Source organism: Oncorhynchus masou, chromosome 33 (genome assembly GCF_036934945.1).
Source record: "Oncorhynchus masou masou isolate Uvic2021 chromosome 33, UVic_Omas_1.1, whole genome shotgun sequence".
NCBI classification, from domain to species: Eukaryota; Metazoa; Chordata; class Actinopteri; order Salmoniformes; family Salmonidae; genus Oncorhynchus; species Oncorhynchus masou.
Window position 1 is genome coordinate 31,826,083 of NC_088244.1, and position 15,821 is coordinate 31,841,903.

The 15,821-nt window shown below is 45.0% G+C and overlaps 1 protein-coding gene across 3 annotated transcripts in view; it reads right to left on the reverse strand.

Annotated features, from left to right (window-relative positions):
- The window catches only part of LOC135528268 (membrane-associated guanylate kinase, WW and PDZ domain-containing protein 2-like), a 45,815-nt gene that overhangs the window by 29,660 nt on the left and 334 nt on the right, over positions 1–15,821 (reverse strand). For all 3 annotated transcript variants that reach the window (XM_064957235.1, XM_064957234.1, XM_064957233.1), the window contains exons 2-3: positions 4,420–4,709; positions 1,704–1,820 (exon numbers count right to left, since the gene is read on the reverse strand). In XM_064957235.1, coding sequence (XP_064813307.1) covers positions 1,704–1,820; positions 4,420–4,699 — 397 coding nt within the window. In that variant the 5' untranslated portion in view covers positions 4,700–4,709. The remainder of the gene's footprint in view (positions 1–1,703; positions 1,821–4,419; positions 4,710–15,821) is intronic.

A 15,821-nucleotide genomic window follows, 5' to 3' on the forward strand; every position in this document is an offset into this window, starting at 1 on the left:
GTATGCCTCTTTTATGTGAATGTCCTGTAGGTCTCAATGTTCAAAGCTCAAAGACACAGAATGTTTTGTTGTTTTCTTGCGTATTCTCAGGAGTTTTAACCTGCATGTGTGTGTGTGTGTGTGTGTGTGTGTGTGTGTGTGTGTGTGTGTGTGTGTGTGTGTGTGTGTGTGTGTGTGTGTGTGTGTGTGTGTGTGTGTGTGTGTGTGTGTGTGTGTGTGAGAGAGAGAGAGACGTGGTGGAGAGGCTGACTGGTCTGGCAGACTGTTCCACATGACCTACTTCCTGGCTAAACAAGAGATTAGCGCCAAACTCCATCGCCGTGGGCTGGCCAGGCTATGGCCGGCCAGAGTGGTCTGTGGCCAGCCCGCAAGGCAGACTAATGACAGTTTAAGAGAGACGACATGACACAAGCCAAACCTATCAGACAGATATTACACCAGTCAGTGATATGACACCAAAATAAGAGCTTCACAGTAATCCACACCATAGTCCTCTCCAGTCCACTCTCACAGTGACATCACTCTGGCCTTTCGAGAGAGGATTGAGAGACCAACCGATGCTGTGTATACCCAGAAGTCTTTGCTTCAAATGTTTTAGACAACTTTAAATCATTATCATTGAACAAATTAATTGAGGTTAACTATATAAATAGATGAAAACACATACAAAATAAAGAGAAAATTAATATGTAACCAAACAAGAAAGAGATAACAGACATGAACCTGTGAAATAGCATAAATTGAAGACAGAAAAAGCTACCGATACAAGTCTGGCGATTAACTGCCACACTGGATAAAGTTAACAGTGTAACAATACAGACAGTTGCCATGGAAATGTCCTGGGGAATATTCCTCTAGTTCCTTTCTCTCACCTAAACTTGACTTGTAATTGAATGTTTGACTGATGAAGCCAGGGTTGACAAATCACTAGTTAAATCCACTCAACACATGTCCTATGTGCATATATTTACACACGAAGGTGCCAAAAACAGCTTTCCCGGCTGTGGTTGTGATCGCACACCAATTAACAGTGTTTTCATAGAGCCAGCCATGTAGGCCTACTCTAAATCTAAACGAATGCATTAGATAAGGGACTTGTTGAAGTGTTTAAATGTTCAGATGTGATGTCCAGATATGCAATGAGCAGAGATACTAATTCCTATTTCTATTATTAAAAAGTACTTACTAACCTATAATGGACTCATCTTACTGCAGGCCAACATCACTGCAGGCCAACATCACTACTATATACCCATGTTACAGCCTCTGGAACAGATACAGAGGTGCAGCTCACAATTACAGCGTCCCAACGGATTTAGAGGGCATAGCTGCCAAGGACTTAACGGGGACTCGCAAGTTACAGCAACAGGGGTCCGTAGCGGGCACAGTTAGAGGGAGAGGTAGAGGGCACAGTTAGAGGGGGAGGTAGAGGGCACAGTTAGAGGGAGAGGTAGAGGGCACAGTTAGAGGGAGAGGTAGAGGGCACAGTTAGAGGGAGAGGTAGAGGGCATTGTTAGAGGGAGAGGTAGAGGGCACAGTTAGAGGGAGAGGTAGAGGGCACAGTTAGAGGGAGAGGTAGAGGGCACAGTTAGAGGGAGAGGTATTGGGCACAGTTAGAGGGAGAGGTATTGGGCACAGTTAGAGGGTGAGGTATTGGGCACAGTTAGAGGGAGAGGTATTGGGCACAGCGTCATGGGACTTACAAGGCACTGCTCGGAGGTAGAGGTTCTCCCGGATGACCTGCTGAAGCTGGCTGTCCATGGAGCCTGGAGTGAAGCACTTACTCAGATACAGCCTGAGGTCCTTACACAAGGCAGAGCCTGAGAGGCAGAGACATGGAGAGAGAGGAGAGAGAAACAGAAAGAGGGGGAGGGAAGAGAGGAGAGAGAGAGAGACAGAGAGAACTTGCTAAATCAGCGCAACAGTCAAAAACTGACGAATTGTGTAAATATTTGTATACCCTGTCAAACGAGAGTGACAGCCCAAGCCAACATTCCCCAGACTGTATTGCTACAGTAGCTTTGATTTACCCCTATATCATTCCAACCCCCTCCTTCTCAATCCCTCTCAATCCCTCCCTCGACATCTCCTTCTTAACATTTTATCAGTCATCCCGAGTACATAATATATTATTTCCCGGCCTCTCATGCATAGCCTAATAACACAGAGGTGGTGTGGTGCTGTCACACAGCAGGCTGGGCTTTTGGCCCAGGCACTTATTTCACTCTCTGATCTATTCGTTTAATCTCAAGTGCTTGATGGCCTCTGATGACAAGTCACTTTGTGTTATGGATGGCCTGAGAGCATCTCCCTGCTCGTCACACTGACAGACGACCACCACGTCCACTCCTTCCCTGCCCCTGCTGCTACTCTGCTTCCCAACCCTCTGTCTCTGGTAAAGTGGCTGGGCTCTAGGCTGGGCCCAGATGTGAGTGCAGATTGAATCCGCTGCGCTGCTATTAAAACGTCTCTGTAATAAAAAATATAATAGCACAGGTCGTCTCCTACAACCACACATGATCCGCCACATATGGCCAGTATGACGTGCAAGACCCGGGCCTGCAGCTTCCTGGGAGAAATAATGAGAGGCTTTTGTTGGCATTGTGAAACAGCTGTCCAGCATTGTGCTTTATGAATATAAAATAAATACATTAGACTAATGTTGTCATATACACTGTGAGTAAAATGAACTGGAGTGCTTGCTTTCACAGAGCTATGTTGCTTTCACAGAGCTATGTTGCTTTCACAGAAACAACAGGATGCACTAGACAAGAGCCCCTATGATGTACATCCATGAACACTGCTTCACCACAACACAACAACGGCACATCACTCACAATTAAGTAAGGTGTTGTCCTACACATCCGCTTTCAAGGTCATCATAGACAGTAATGATAGTGTTTGTCTGTCAAAACATGGACAGGGTTGGTACAAGCCCTTTAATCCTTGTGTGTCACACAGATAGAATGAAGGGATCATTTGCCACACTTACTTAGTCTCATATCATATCATTAGTGGTGGAAAGCCTGAAAACACTATGGTGTCGCTGACAGCCTGGATTGTGGAGGAAGAGAAGGTGGAGGAGGAGGCGGGAGGAGGATGTGTAGAAGGCGGAGGTGGAGGAGGGGGAAGGGGGGGGGCAGAGGAGGAGCATGAGGGGGAGGAGAAATGAGGAGGTGTAGGCCTACAGCACAGGCAGTACAGCAGCACATTACAGCTCAGCCCATCCATCTCTGTTCAAAGTACATGCAGTCGGAATACCCAGGTAGGGTATTGGCTCTCAGAATGATTATGGATGTACCAGCGGCAGAGGGACCAGAATTAAAGGGCCCCATTTACAGTCCTGCTGGCGATTTAGCCATCAATCTACCCCAGCAAGGCCATGGGGAGCCATGGTCAGGTGACATAGTGCTGACATATTGCTCCGTTCAGACCTAACAAAGACATCCGTCACCCCACCCCCCTCTATAAATTCCAAGGCCCCTCCAGGGTGATAGACAACTGTATTGTCACATTGGCACAGCCCTCTCTGGACCTCTTGTCACATGTGTCATCGGGAATTTGAACACTTCCCTCTCTCCACACACTGTGTTTCCGGGACCTCCCGCAGTAGACATCTGAATGCTGACATTATTATTATTATTTTTTTATACACATTTTACCCCCTTTTTTCGCCCCAATTTCTTGGTATCCAATTGTTTTTAGTAGTTACTATCTTGTCTCATCGCTACAACTCCCGTATGGGCTCGGGAGAGACGAAGGTCGAGAGTAATGCGTCCTCCGAAACACAACCCAACCATGCCGGAGGAAACACCTTGCACCTGGCGACCTGGTCAGCGTACACTGCGCCCGGCCCGCCACAGGAGTCGCTGGTGCACGGTGAGACATGGATATCCCTACCGGCCAAACCCTCCCTAACCCAGACGATGCGAGGCCAATTGTGCGTTACCCCACGGACTTCCCGGTCGCGGCCGGCTGCGACACAGCCTGGGCTCGAATCCAGAGTCTCTGGTGGCACAGCTAGCACTGCGATGCAGTGCCTTAGACCACAGCGCCACCCGGGAGGTCCTGACTGCTGACATTTTTCATGTGATTCTACGTGTAAAATCAGTGCACTCTCGGTTCACAAATTACATCCAGAGGTGATAAGTACTCTGGGCCAGCAAACTTTGGTGGTTAGACTCTGCTGGTTAGACTCAGTTGTTGTCAAGTTTGTTTTTCCAGTATCAGTGATTATTGAGCTATGTTTGGATAACCACTTGGGAAGCGTGTTATTCTATGAGTTGCCTAAGGGAGGTGTTATCACGTGAAGGAGAAGTTGGGGTGGACAACGATTTAAGAGATTGACGGATGAGGCAGCAGCATTCACAATGTGTCCCCAGACCAAGGAGTAAGTTACCGTACCGAGACATACAGTACCTGGTGAGACCGTCTTGATGCGGATGGGATGGAGGCAGGAGTTGAGGACCCCCCGGACATCTCCTAGTGTCATCCCTAACACAGGGGTACCCCCAATCTCTAGGATGATGTCGCCCACTGTGAACCCGCCCCCGGGGGCTGAGGTGACGAATGGGAACTCTCCATAGTCAGCTCCGCCACCCACCGCCACTCCCAGTTCCCCAGAGGAACCAACCAGGGGGATGAAGCTCTCCTGGACCTTGGAGCGCCAGTGCAGCTTCCTCACGGCTGCCTTAGACATAGCAAAAGAGCTGAGGAGGGGAGAGAGAGGGAGAGCGGGAGAGCGAGCGAGAGAGGGTGTGAGACAGAAACAGGGAAGACAGTGTCACGGACACAATCGTGTTATTAAGGTGTGATTTCATGTCTGAGGATTTCATGAACCTGACGTTTCCCAAGGTACTGAAAATGTAAAGAGCATAGCATATCTTCAATACAAAACAACTGCAGTAAAAGGACTGCGCTGAGTTCAAGCACTCCCTCCTTTAGCACAGAGGACCTGCATGTGAAGCAGAATGACATGGAAACTGTGTGTGTGTTATACAAACACTGTGTACTTGACCGTGGGTCGAACTGAAATACAGTAAACAAACTGTCAAGCGCTCAACTGTCACACTCAATACTGATGCTGCTTTCCCTCAATGGAACACTTTCTCTATTGTATATACACAATATGCAACATAAACACGCAAAACATACGAGTAGGTATATTCCCATCGTGGCAGTCTGACGGAAAGATCTAGTCTGTTGCCAGGGAGACCTCATAGGGTACTGTAAATGAATGCCTGTTATTGACATGGGTAATTCAATACAAACAGAACATTCTGAAATAAATTGACAGTAAAATGTTGTTGTGTCTCAATTATATCGACGAAGAATTGCATTTACTGTAAAATACTTCTATAAATCCTCTTTCCAGACATGAAGAATCCTGATTATTCCATGTTCACTGAAACTCCTGCCGAGGAAACGTTTGCTTTCCAATCAGATATTGCAGCCTATGGAAATGAGTACGCAGTCAAAACAGATGTGTTGCACTGGACATGTTGCAATGTGAATTGCATGATGTCTAGAATTCCAAAAGAACAGTTAAGTTTGATGCCTCTTCCAACAGTTTTAAAAAGGTTTTTGTTGAGAGCCAGGGAAGTGGCAGGTGGGCGGCTCAGTGAGAGAGGGCAGGTGCTCCTACACCGTGACAGAGAGAGAGAGTGCCTCGGTCTGACAGGATGGGAGCAGTGCTGTCAGACTGTTACACAGGAGACACACGGATCTTAGAGACAAAGAGACGTTACACTTACCCAACACAGGGACGGAGGGGGTAGGTGTATGGATCAAAGACTGTGAGACAGCCCAAAATAAAGATCTTAAGCGAGACACACGGTACTGAGGGATTGACATATAATGAAAGGCAGGGAGAACAAAAGTTGATATGTTTAAGCACTGTGTAATTATTTTTTCGTCCTAATAATGAGTTCTCTGTTATCACAGCTCCCTGTGTTGATACCTTAACATGCGGTGACTTAGTGACCCAGGGATGGAGGGGATGGAGGGACATGAAGACTGGCTTTTAGCAGAGGAAGTGAGGACAGCAGGGTCTCCCCCCAGGCCCACCTGCCCAGGGCCAGCACACCTAATGACGCTAATTTATATAGTGTGAGGAAGGGACACGCCTAATCACTTCCTCTTGACTGACTAGCTGGTTGATCGGCCATGTATCCTCCTCCATCTTCCATCTCATCTCCTCCCTCTCCCCTGGCTGGTGGCGCCACAACTGATAGGACGGGGGATGGGTAGTGAAGGGGGAGGAGAGAGGGCGGAGGGAGAGGTGGGATAGAGAGAGCGTGGGTGTGGTGAGAGGGGGAGAGAGAGTGGGAGAGAAAGCGAGAGACAGAGACAGAGAGAGCGAGAGAGCGAGAGAGGGAGAGAGAGAAAGAGAGGCACCACACAGCCTGGGGTTGGCAGTGGAGTCGCCGGTTTGACCTTGCAGGGCGACAGGAGCCAGAGCTTGGTTACAGTCTGGTCTGCTCTATGGGGGCCAATGAGTTCTGTTTTATTTGAAACATCTCATCACTATGCCTCTGTTCATCCAGTCTGCGAATTGAATTGATAAAAGAGCAAAGTCAAGAGTAAGTACTGTTTCCAGAGAAGAAAAATCTGTAAGACAATTCTGCTTATTTCTTAATTGATCGCTAATTGTCCTCTCTGCACACTCCCTCTCTTTCTGTCCTGCTGTGAGACCTTCTGCAGCTGAACCTCCCAACCATACATCATTCCACCCACACACACAGAGTACACACAAACAAAGAGACCCCCAATCAATAAAACACATGCACCAAATACAGAATGAGCATGAAACAAGGCATACACAATCTAATGCCACATGTAAGGGATAATCAACGAGGGGCTATGCTTTCTATGGAAAATAGTGAACAAAATGGAAGGTGTGTTCCACGACGCACTAGAGGAGTGGAACTGACCTTCCACGGAGTTGCATTATTTTCCAGAGAAAGCATAGAGCTCCAAGTTGATTATCCTTATAATTTAACACATTTGCCGCGAGAAATGTGTTCATTTGCCAGTAGAAATGTGTTCAACATCCACTGAAGTAGCTAGCAAGTTTACTAGATACACTATATATACAAAAGTATGTGGACACCCATTCAAATGAGTGGATTCGGCTACTTCAGCCACACCCGTTGCTGGCAGGGGTATAAAATCGAGCACATAGCTATGCAATCTCCATAGACAAACATTGGCAGTGGAATGGCCTTACTGAAGAGCTCAGTGACTTTCAATGTCGCACCGTTATAGGATGCCACCTTTCAAAGAAGTCAGTTCGTCAAATTACTGCTCTGCTAGAGCTGCTAGAGCTGTCAACTGTAAGTGCTGTCATAGTGAAGTGGAAACGTCTAGGAGCAGCGTCGGCTCAGTCGCGAAGTGGTCGGCCAAACAAGCTCACAGAACGGGACTAACCAGTGTTGAGGGGCGTAGCGTGTAAAAATGTCTGCCCTCTGTTGCAACACTCACTACTGAGTTCCAAACTGCCTCTGGAAACAACGTCAGCACAAGAACTGTTCATCGGGAGCTTCATGTAATGGGTTTCAATGGCCAGGCAGCCGCACACAAGCCTAAGATCACCAAGCACAATGCCAAGCGTTGGCTGGAGGGGTGTAAAGCTTGCCACCATTGGACTCTGGAGCAGTGGAAACGCATTCTCTGGAGTGATAAATCACGCTTTACCATCTGGCAGTCCGACGGACGAATCTGGGTTTGGTGGATGCCAGAAGAACGCTACCTGCCCCAATGCATAGTGCCAACTGTAAAGTTTGTTGGAGGAGGAATAGTTGTCTGGGGCTGTTTGTCGTGGTTTGGGCTAGGCCACTAGTAAAGGGAAATCTTAACGCTACAGCATACAATGACATTACAGACGATTCTGTGCTTCAAACTTTGTGACAACAGTTTGGGGAAGGCCCTTTCTTGTTTCCGCATACAATGCCCCCATGCACAAAGCGAGGTCCATGCAGAAATGGTTTGTTGAGATCGGTGTGGAAGACCTTGACTGGCCTGCACAGAGCCCTGACCTTAACCCCATCGAACACCTTTGGGATGAATTGGAACGACGACTGCGAGCCAGGCCTAATTGCCCAACATCAGTGCCCGGCCTCACTGATGCTCTTGTGGCTGAATGAAAGCAAGTCCCTGCAGCAATGTTCCAACATCTAGTGGAAAGCCTTCCCAGAAGAGTGGAGGCTGTTAAAGCAGCAAAGAGGGGACCAACTCAATATTAATGTCCATGAGTTAGGAATGAGATGTTCGACGAGCAGGTGACCACATACTTTTGGTCATGTAGTGTAGCTACAGTAGTTGCCGTGATAACCAAACAAACAGACTTGCTAGTTGAGCGAACCATCGGTCCAAGCTTGCCATTATGAAAATTGAATTCAACAATGCCAATAATGTTTTCAATTCAACTTTTGCTTACAAAAGTACGTAGCTCAAACATATAACATGTAAGAATTAACTATAACCATTGAATTCTACTGTGCAAATTTGACGTGCGTTATAGGGAACTCACACTTTAGAATGCCCTTCAAGACAACCAGAAACAAATATTCAACAATGCCACGATATAAGAAAACAATAACGCATGACAAATGATATTGGCATCGACATATGTCATCTTTTCATCTTTCTGAACGCATTACCCTGACTACATCATGTTTCAATTAAATGTAAGTACGTTTTGAGACCCCAAGCGCTCTATCTAAAGATTTCTGTCTTCTGAGTTACATATGCTTAAATGCTATTTTGGTTCCCCCATGTTTGGGTTTTGCATGGCTCTGCCTCTGGCTGTGGTTACATTTACAAGACATGCCCGCTGTGGTGTGGTGTTCATAGCTGCTGTCTTGATCTCGGTAGCTTCAGGGACAACAGTGTCAGCTCTGGTGAGGCGAAGTCCTCTGAGTCCCGCTCTCTCACACAGAGACAGCCAGTCAACACAGCATAGTTCCCGAGACTTTGTCTCTAGTGCTGTGTGATTGTACTGAAATGTCTTTCAACTGGTTGTGTTCGTAACAAAGTCGCCCTAAGAAACATACAACATGTTGAACATTTTAACATTTGAATATTTAAAGAAAGAAAAAAATGTGTGTGTCTGTCCTGAAGTCAGTAGGTTAGGAAAACCTGCCCGTTAAAAGATTTGCACATTTGCAAGACACAAAGAGCTGTCAAAAGAAATCACACTTCAACTTCATAAGAGAATCCTTCGGTAAGTTGATAACTCTCTGAAAGACACGTATTACAAATAGAAACAGCAACTTCAGACTGCAACTGAATGGATTGACAGAGGAGAACACAATATACCGATTCAAGGATATCTAGCACTATAAAAAGCACCCCGTATTGAAAATGCTGGCCTTTAGCAGAGGGATGAGCTGACCAATACATATCCTATTTCATAGACTTCCTCCTCCCAGTGATCTGTTCTGCCATCTTGTCTTTCAGAGGTAATTTCATACCAGTCCATCCTGACAGAGACCTTAACGTATTCATCTCCCCGTGGAAGCTATTCTTGGAGGTCAATCTTCATTCCTATCTGATCGTTATTCTTTAATTCAGAAAGTATGAATAGCTACTGCTTCAGGCTACATATAGAGGGAAAAAATGAAAAGCATAAACAGGCATTTGTATTTCTCCATTTGAAGTATGTACTTTTCAGCTCTGAGGGACATACAAAATGCTTGTTTTCTTGCATTGAATACTAAACAATCCCTTTACTATACCGGATTGTAAATAGTTCATTTATCTTCCTGCTGTGAAAATAGGCAGTACTCGGATTGAATACTAATATGAAACCAAAACCAAACAGTCACATACTGTATCACACACTCACAAATCACCTACATGACCCTCTCGTTGTAATATAAATGCCACCAAACAGTACCCCAAACAGCACCCCAAACGGCACCCCAAACAGCACCCTAAACAGTACCCCAAACAGCGAGAAACTGCACAATGGAAAGACCCTACAACCAAGCAATATCTTTAATTTCATGTGAAATTTTCCTGCCGCTTCTTTCAGTTCAGGTTAGACCTCAAGGGTGATAATTTATTCACAACATTAGTTCCCCACTAAAGAGAACACCATTTCAGATGAGGCCTTGGGTTTAGTTCAATCATTCAAGATCTAGTAAAAAATGTTTTAACAAGTCAAGAGACACTATCATTGACATTGGAGGGCGTACAATACTCAAAAACCTTCAAGAAAAAAGTGTAAGCAAAACGCCTCAATTAAGACAGCCGCTAATTGAATTCCACATTCTGCAGTGTGTTTGAAAATGGAAGAATTGTGGTGCTCTGCAGATGTATCAGGACAGGACTGGAGAAAACGAGGGGGAGAAAGCATTTAGACAGGCATCATTTGGAGCAGCATATACTATACTTTAAAAGGCCATTGGTCCGGACACAACACAGGCAATAAGCTATCTCAATTGAATGTCATGATTACCAATCTCAGTCCTGCTACAGTAGCCCCATGCTTCTTGCTATCTCACCCGGTATCTCACCCGGTATCTCACCCGGTATCTCACCTGGTATCGCCTCTGTAGTGATATTACACAATGCCTTCACGGTGAAGAGACTGTCAGATCTGTTGAGTATCTCAGTGCTTCTAGTGTCAATCTATCTGCCATCCTTCATCCATGTCAACGTGTTTTTATACATAGCTGCAGTTTTATCTCTCCCGACAAGATCTACTCTGATCACAGAAAACTTTGTTCAGGCATTATAAAGAGGAGAAACTAAGACAAAACACGTTTTCAAGTGCTGGTGGAACGAGGTCTGTATTCATACACATTTACAGGCATTAACACTATTTAAGTGCCCCTGGTATAAGCATTTAAAAAGCATTTGTAAAGATTGAACACACTGAAAAGATTGAACACAGTGGTTTCTGTTGCCAAGCTGGTATTGTATAACTGAATCAACATTATTGGAAGCCTTCGCCTGTTGGATAAATCAACCTCCGGTTTATTCCTTACATCTAACCCACTGTCACAACATCTTACCCTTCTACTGCACTAAGCCCTTTCCTTCATTAACTCTAACCTGTATTTATCGGAGTTCTCTGCTCCTAATCTCAACTCAAATCAAAATCAAATCAACGTTTATTAGTTGCGTACACACAGTGGTGTAAGGTACTTATGTAAAAAATCCTCTAAAGTACTACTTAAGTAGTTTTTCCGGGGTATCTGTACTTTACTTTACTATTTATACTTTTGACTACTTTTACTTTTACTTCACGACAATCCTAAAGAAAATCATGTACTTTTTGCTCCATACATTTTCCCTGACACCCAAAGGCACTTGTCACATTTCTACTGCTTAGCAGGACAGGAAAATGGTCCAATTCACACACTTATCAAGAGAGCATCCCTGGTCATCCTACTGCCTCTGATCTGGTGGACTCACTAAACACACATGCTCTGTAAATTATGTCTGAATGTGGGAGTGTGCCACTGGCTATCCGTACATTAAAATAACAAGAACATGGCGCTGTCTGGTTTGCTTAACATAAGGAATTTGAAATCATTTATACTTTTACTTTTGATACTTAAGTATATAAAAAGCAAATACTTTAAGACTTTTACTCAAGTAGTATTTTACTGGGAGACTTTCACTTTTACTTGAGTAATTTTCTATTAAGGTATCTTTACTTTTACTTTACGTATGACAATTGGGTACTTTTCCCACCACTGCGTACACAGGTTTACAGTACATACAGTAGGGCAGCAGTATCCAAGGTGCAGGGTAAAGTACTGGGTGGTAGCTGGCCAGTGACAATGTCTGAGGTTCAGGGCAGGGTACCGGGCAGAGGCCGGCTAGTGATGACTGTTTAACAGTCTGATGGCCTGGAGATAGAAGCTGCTTTTCCATCTCTCGGTCCCAGCGTTGATGCACCTTTACTGTCTCCACCTGTTAGCAGTGAGAACAGGCCGTGGCTCGGGTAGCTGAGGTCCTTGATGATCTTCTTGCCTTCCTGTGACACTGGGTGCTGTAGATGTCTTGGAGGGCAGGCAGTGTACCCCGGGGATGTGTTGGGATGAGTCAGCTGACTGCACCACCCTATGGAGAGCCCTGCGGTTGCGGGCAGCGTAGTTGCCGTACCAGGCGGTGATACAACCAGACAGAATGCTCTTGATGGTGCATGATCTTACACCATCCTACAGTGGCTTGTCCGTGTTGGAGGTCAGCCTAACAAAGCATGTTAAATAGCCAGCGAACTTAAATATCAGTGTAACTAATAGAATGGATACAGCGAGGCCACTCTCTTTAACAGACAGGAAATGCAAATGAGGGTTTCTTCTAGCGTTCAATTTTAATCTTGACCTGCATCTTGTTTTTGGACCTCCCCTGCAGAATATTTACAGAAACTAGCTGTGCAGCAACGTGTGTTAAAACTCTCTGATGCTCACTCACTATTAAATCTAGGACATGGGATTGCTCAACACAAAACAGACAGCAGTGGCAGATTTAAAAATAAAAGATTAAATGCTTGTGGGATGAAAAACTAAAAATAACTCCCTCTGTCTCAAACATGCTAGCATGGACACACACACACACACACACACACATGACCTGTGGCATACATTAACCCCAATGTAAGATGCATTTGTTTGTAAACCCGTCTATCTGATAGATCTTCCATTCAATAGCCTCAATCATAGATGTTCTCTTCCCCTCCATGAATTGTGTGCGCCTCTAGTCAATTCATGTCATCCTCTTGTACACCTCTCACAATGGTGCTTAACACACAGTACAGAATGGGAGTGAGCTGAGGATAGATGGAAAATGAAACATGCAGACATATACACAACCCCTCTCTTTAGATGGCAGTCTAAGTAAAGGTGACTCCCTAAGGAGTGAAGTACAGAAGCATTCAGTTGAACCTGAAACGAACACAGTAATGCACGGGGCAGGTAAGCAATGTTATTTAGCCATCCAGTAGTACTCCACTCCTATGAAGACAAATACAACAACAGGTTCCTTATAAGTCTGCCAGGAAGCATATCACTCCTCAGTGAGGTTAGCGATGAGCTCTCATCGTCAGGCAGAGAGCTCACTTTAATTAAAAGGGTCAGTGAGGCATCGTAGTTCCTTTGACTCAGATTAGGGATAAGTACTCTCTCTGAAACACGAGACAGAGCGGAGAATGAAAAGCAGAAAGGAACGAAGGGGGAAAGAATGAAAGAGAATGGGATAAAAAAAAAAGAGAAAGAAAAGAGAGAGAAAGTAAGAAATGAAAAAAAATAAAGGAAAGCACAAGAAAGAGAGAGGACCAGGAAATAAAGGAAAAATGAAACCATTATGGCTGGCTGTCTTTCTGGAGAAGCAATGAACTGATAAAAGGGAGGAGGAGAGGTGTGGTTTTGTGTTTTGCGAGGCCACAGCACAGTAACCTGAGGCAGAACTGAGGGGGAGTTGGAGAGCGTGTGTGCGTGTGCATGTGTGTTAGAGTGTGTGGGGGAGATTGTGCTGATTCAGTATGGATGGGTGAAGGTGACCCTCCCTCCACACTGCTCCGACAGTTCCCTGCCACCTGACATTGATCCTAGTTTTCACACTGACTCAAGCATACCACCGCCAGGCTTTTCAAATTACTGCAGTGCAATTGTTATTTCACACGCTGTTACTGATTTGTCATTAAATTGATTTGCATGCCCGATTGGAGGATTATTTACGTCTGCACACTTAGCAAACATGTATACAGTGTTGCTGTATGTCTGTGTGCCTATCAAATGATATGGTTAGATGAGCAACACACATTAAATAGGAAAGAAACAATCTTGGAAATGGGTGACAGTTCTGTTCAGTACTAATAATAGAATGGCCAAGCCAAACATTAACTGCTACACTTGAGACAAGGTCTTAGAATAGACAGTGAACGCTACAACTACAGAATTCCAATGCAGTAACAGAGAGCAAAGATTCGGTCCACAGATGGGGGAGTGTCTGTGTAGCCCTGCCCTGTCAAGGGTAAACTACCGCACATCCTCCGTCCGCCACCTCCTCCTCCCCTAACCACACCTTAAAACCATGAATATGCATGAGTGTGAAGGGAAGAACAAGCACATCGTTAGAGAATCAACAACTCCCTGGTGACATAAAGTAATACTACAAAAGAGAATGTCACTTCCCACTTAATCTGCTACTCTCTCATTAGCTGGTTAGTGGGGGAAATGTTGAAGACTGCTGGCAAACGGCCAAATATATTTCAGGTTAATTGCAGATGGTGAAGACTATGTGAAAGGTTGGATAGGAAAAAGGGGGAGGAAGAGAAGGCGATACGAAGAGATAAAGCACATGCCAAAAACAAGACCTTGAAAAGTCAAGGATATGCCATCAGCAACTGAGCCCTACAATGGATAAACCTGCGGGTGTCAATAGGTGAGGAGATGAGAGAGAAAGATCAGGTCTCTCGGGGATACCGTGTGTGCAGAGCTGTGGAGGGATAGTCGTCTCCGAGTGCAAGTGGCTGGGATAGCGCCACACGTTTCTGGGATAGCGCCACACGTTTCTGGGATAGCGCCACACGTTTCTGGGATAGCGCCACACGTTTCTGGAATAGCGCCACACGTTTCTGGGATAGCGCCACACGTTTCTGGTTCGCCTGGACTTAATTCATGATTCATAATACCACTATAACCTTGACTGCTCCCAGAGCCCAGAGCAACGCTCCGTGTGAAGTCAGGGTCACACGTCCATCACTTCATAACAAGCAGGGACACACCCTGCACACAAACTGACAGCCAAACACACACAGAGACACACAAACAAACATGCACAAGCACACACACACACACACAATCCTACACATGCTTACTTACACAGATATTCAAGAACATGTGTGCATTTCATTTGATTAACAACACACAAACACACACTGCCCAGTCGATTTTGCAGGCATGAAATATGTCAAATCTGTGTCCATGACAACACAAATTGCAAAACTGGCACAAGTCCATTGAACATGTGCAATACTACTATTACAGTAGGACAACTACTTATTTTACTTCTGTCATTATTAACTGTTCTACATTTTTGTTTGGGTATCACACGGAAATCAAGGCATGAAACTAAATTATATTTCTTACAATGTTGAGACTGTCTTGATTATATTGTCTACTTCTTAGACAATAATAAAAAATAAAAAAAATAAAAATGGTGAACAATCACATTCTGACAATACTGTACAAAGAAAACATTCAAGAAGCTACAACTGAAAGCTAACCTACAGGTAAACTGTTGACCAGTCAACTGTCCCCTTAATCAGGTAGATCTCCCTCCCTCATCCTCTTTATAAGGAGCCCACACTCTCACATGGTCACATTGGTATCCTAATATTTAGGTAAAAATACTGACCTGCCTTGGCGCTGACATACACACATTCTTTTCAAGCAATTTAGCCTTTCAACGAGGAGACGTTTAAACGCGTCTATATACATTGACCCGACCGAAACTACACTTGACCCCAACGGTCACAATTGAATATGAAAAAATAAATGGCAAATACTTCTCTACTCTAAATGTATTCAATTCCAGCTATTTGAAATCGGACTAAGCGAGTTTATTGACAGCTGTTATCGATCGTTTCGGTAGAGACACTCAGACGCGATGTGCACGCCAGACGGAGTATTTGGACACTGTTGTACAGGATGCTCTACAGCTGAGCACGAGACCCGTGATCTGACAGAGGAAAAAAACAGTCGGGCAAAAAAAAACTGCAAATCTGACAGGTTTACTCTATAAATCAAAAGCCTGGTAGGCTATTCCATGGACAGCCTGGGGTTAGTTGTGATAATGGCTGC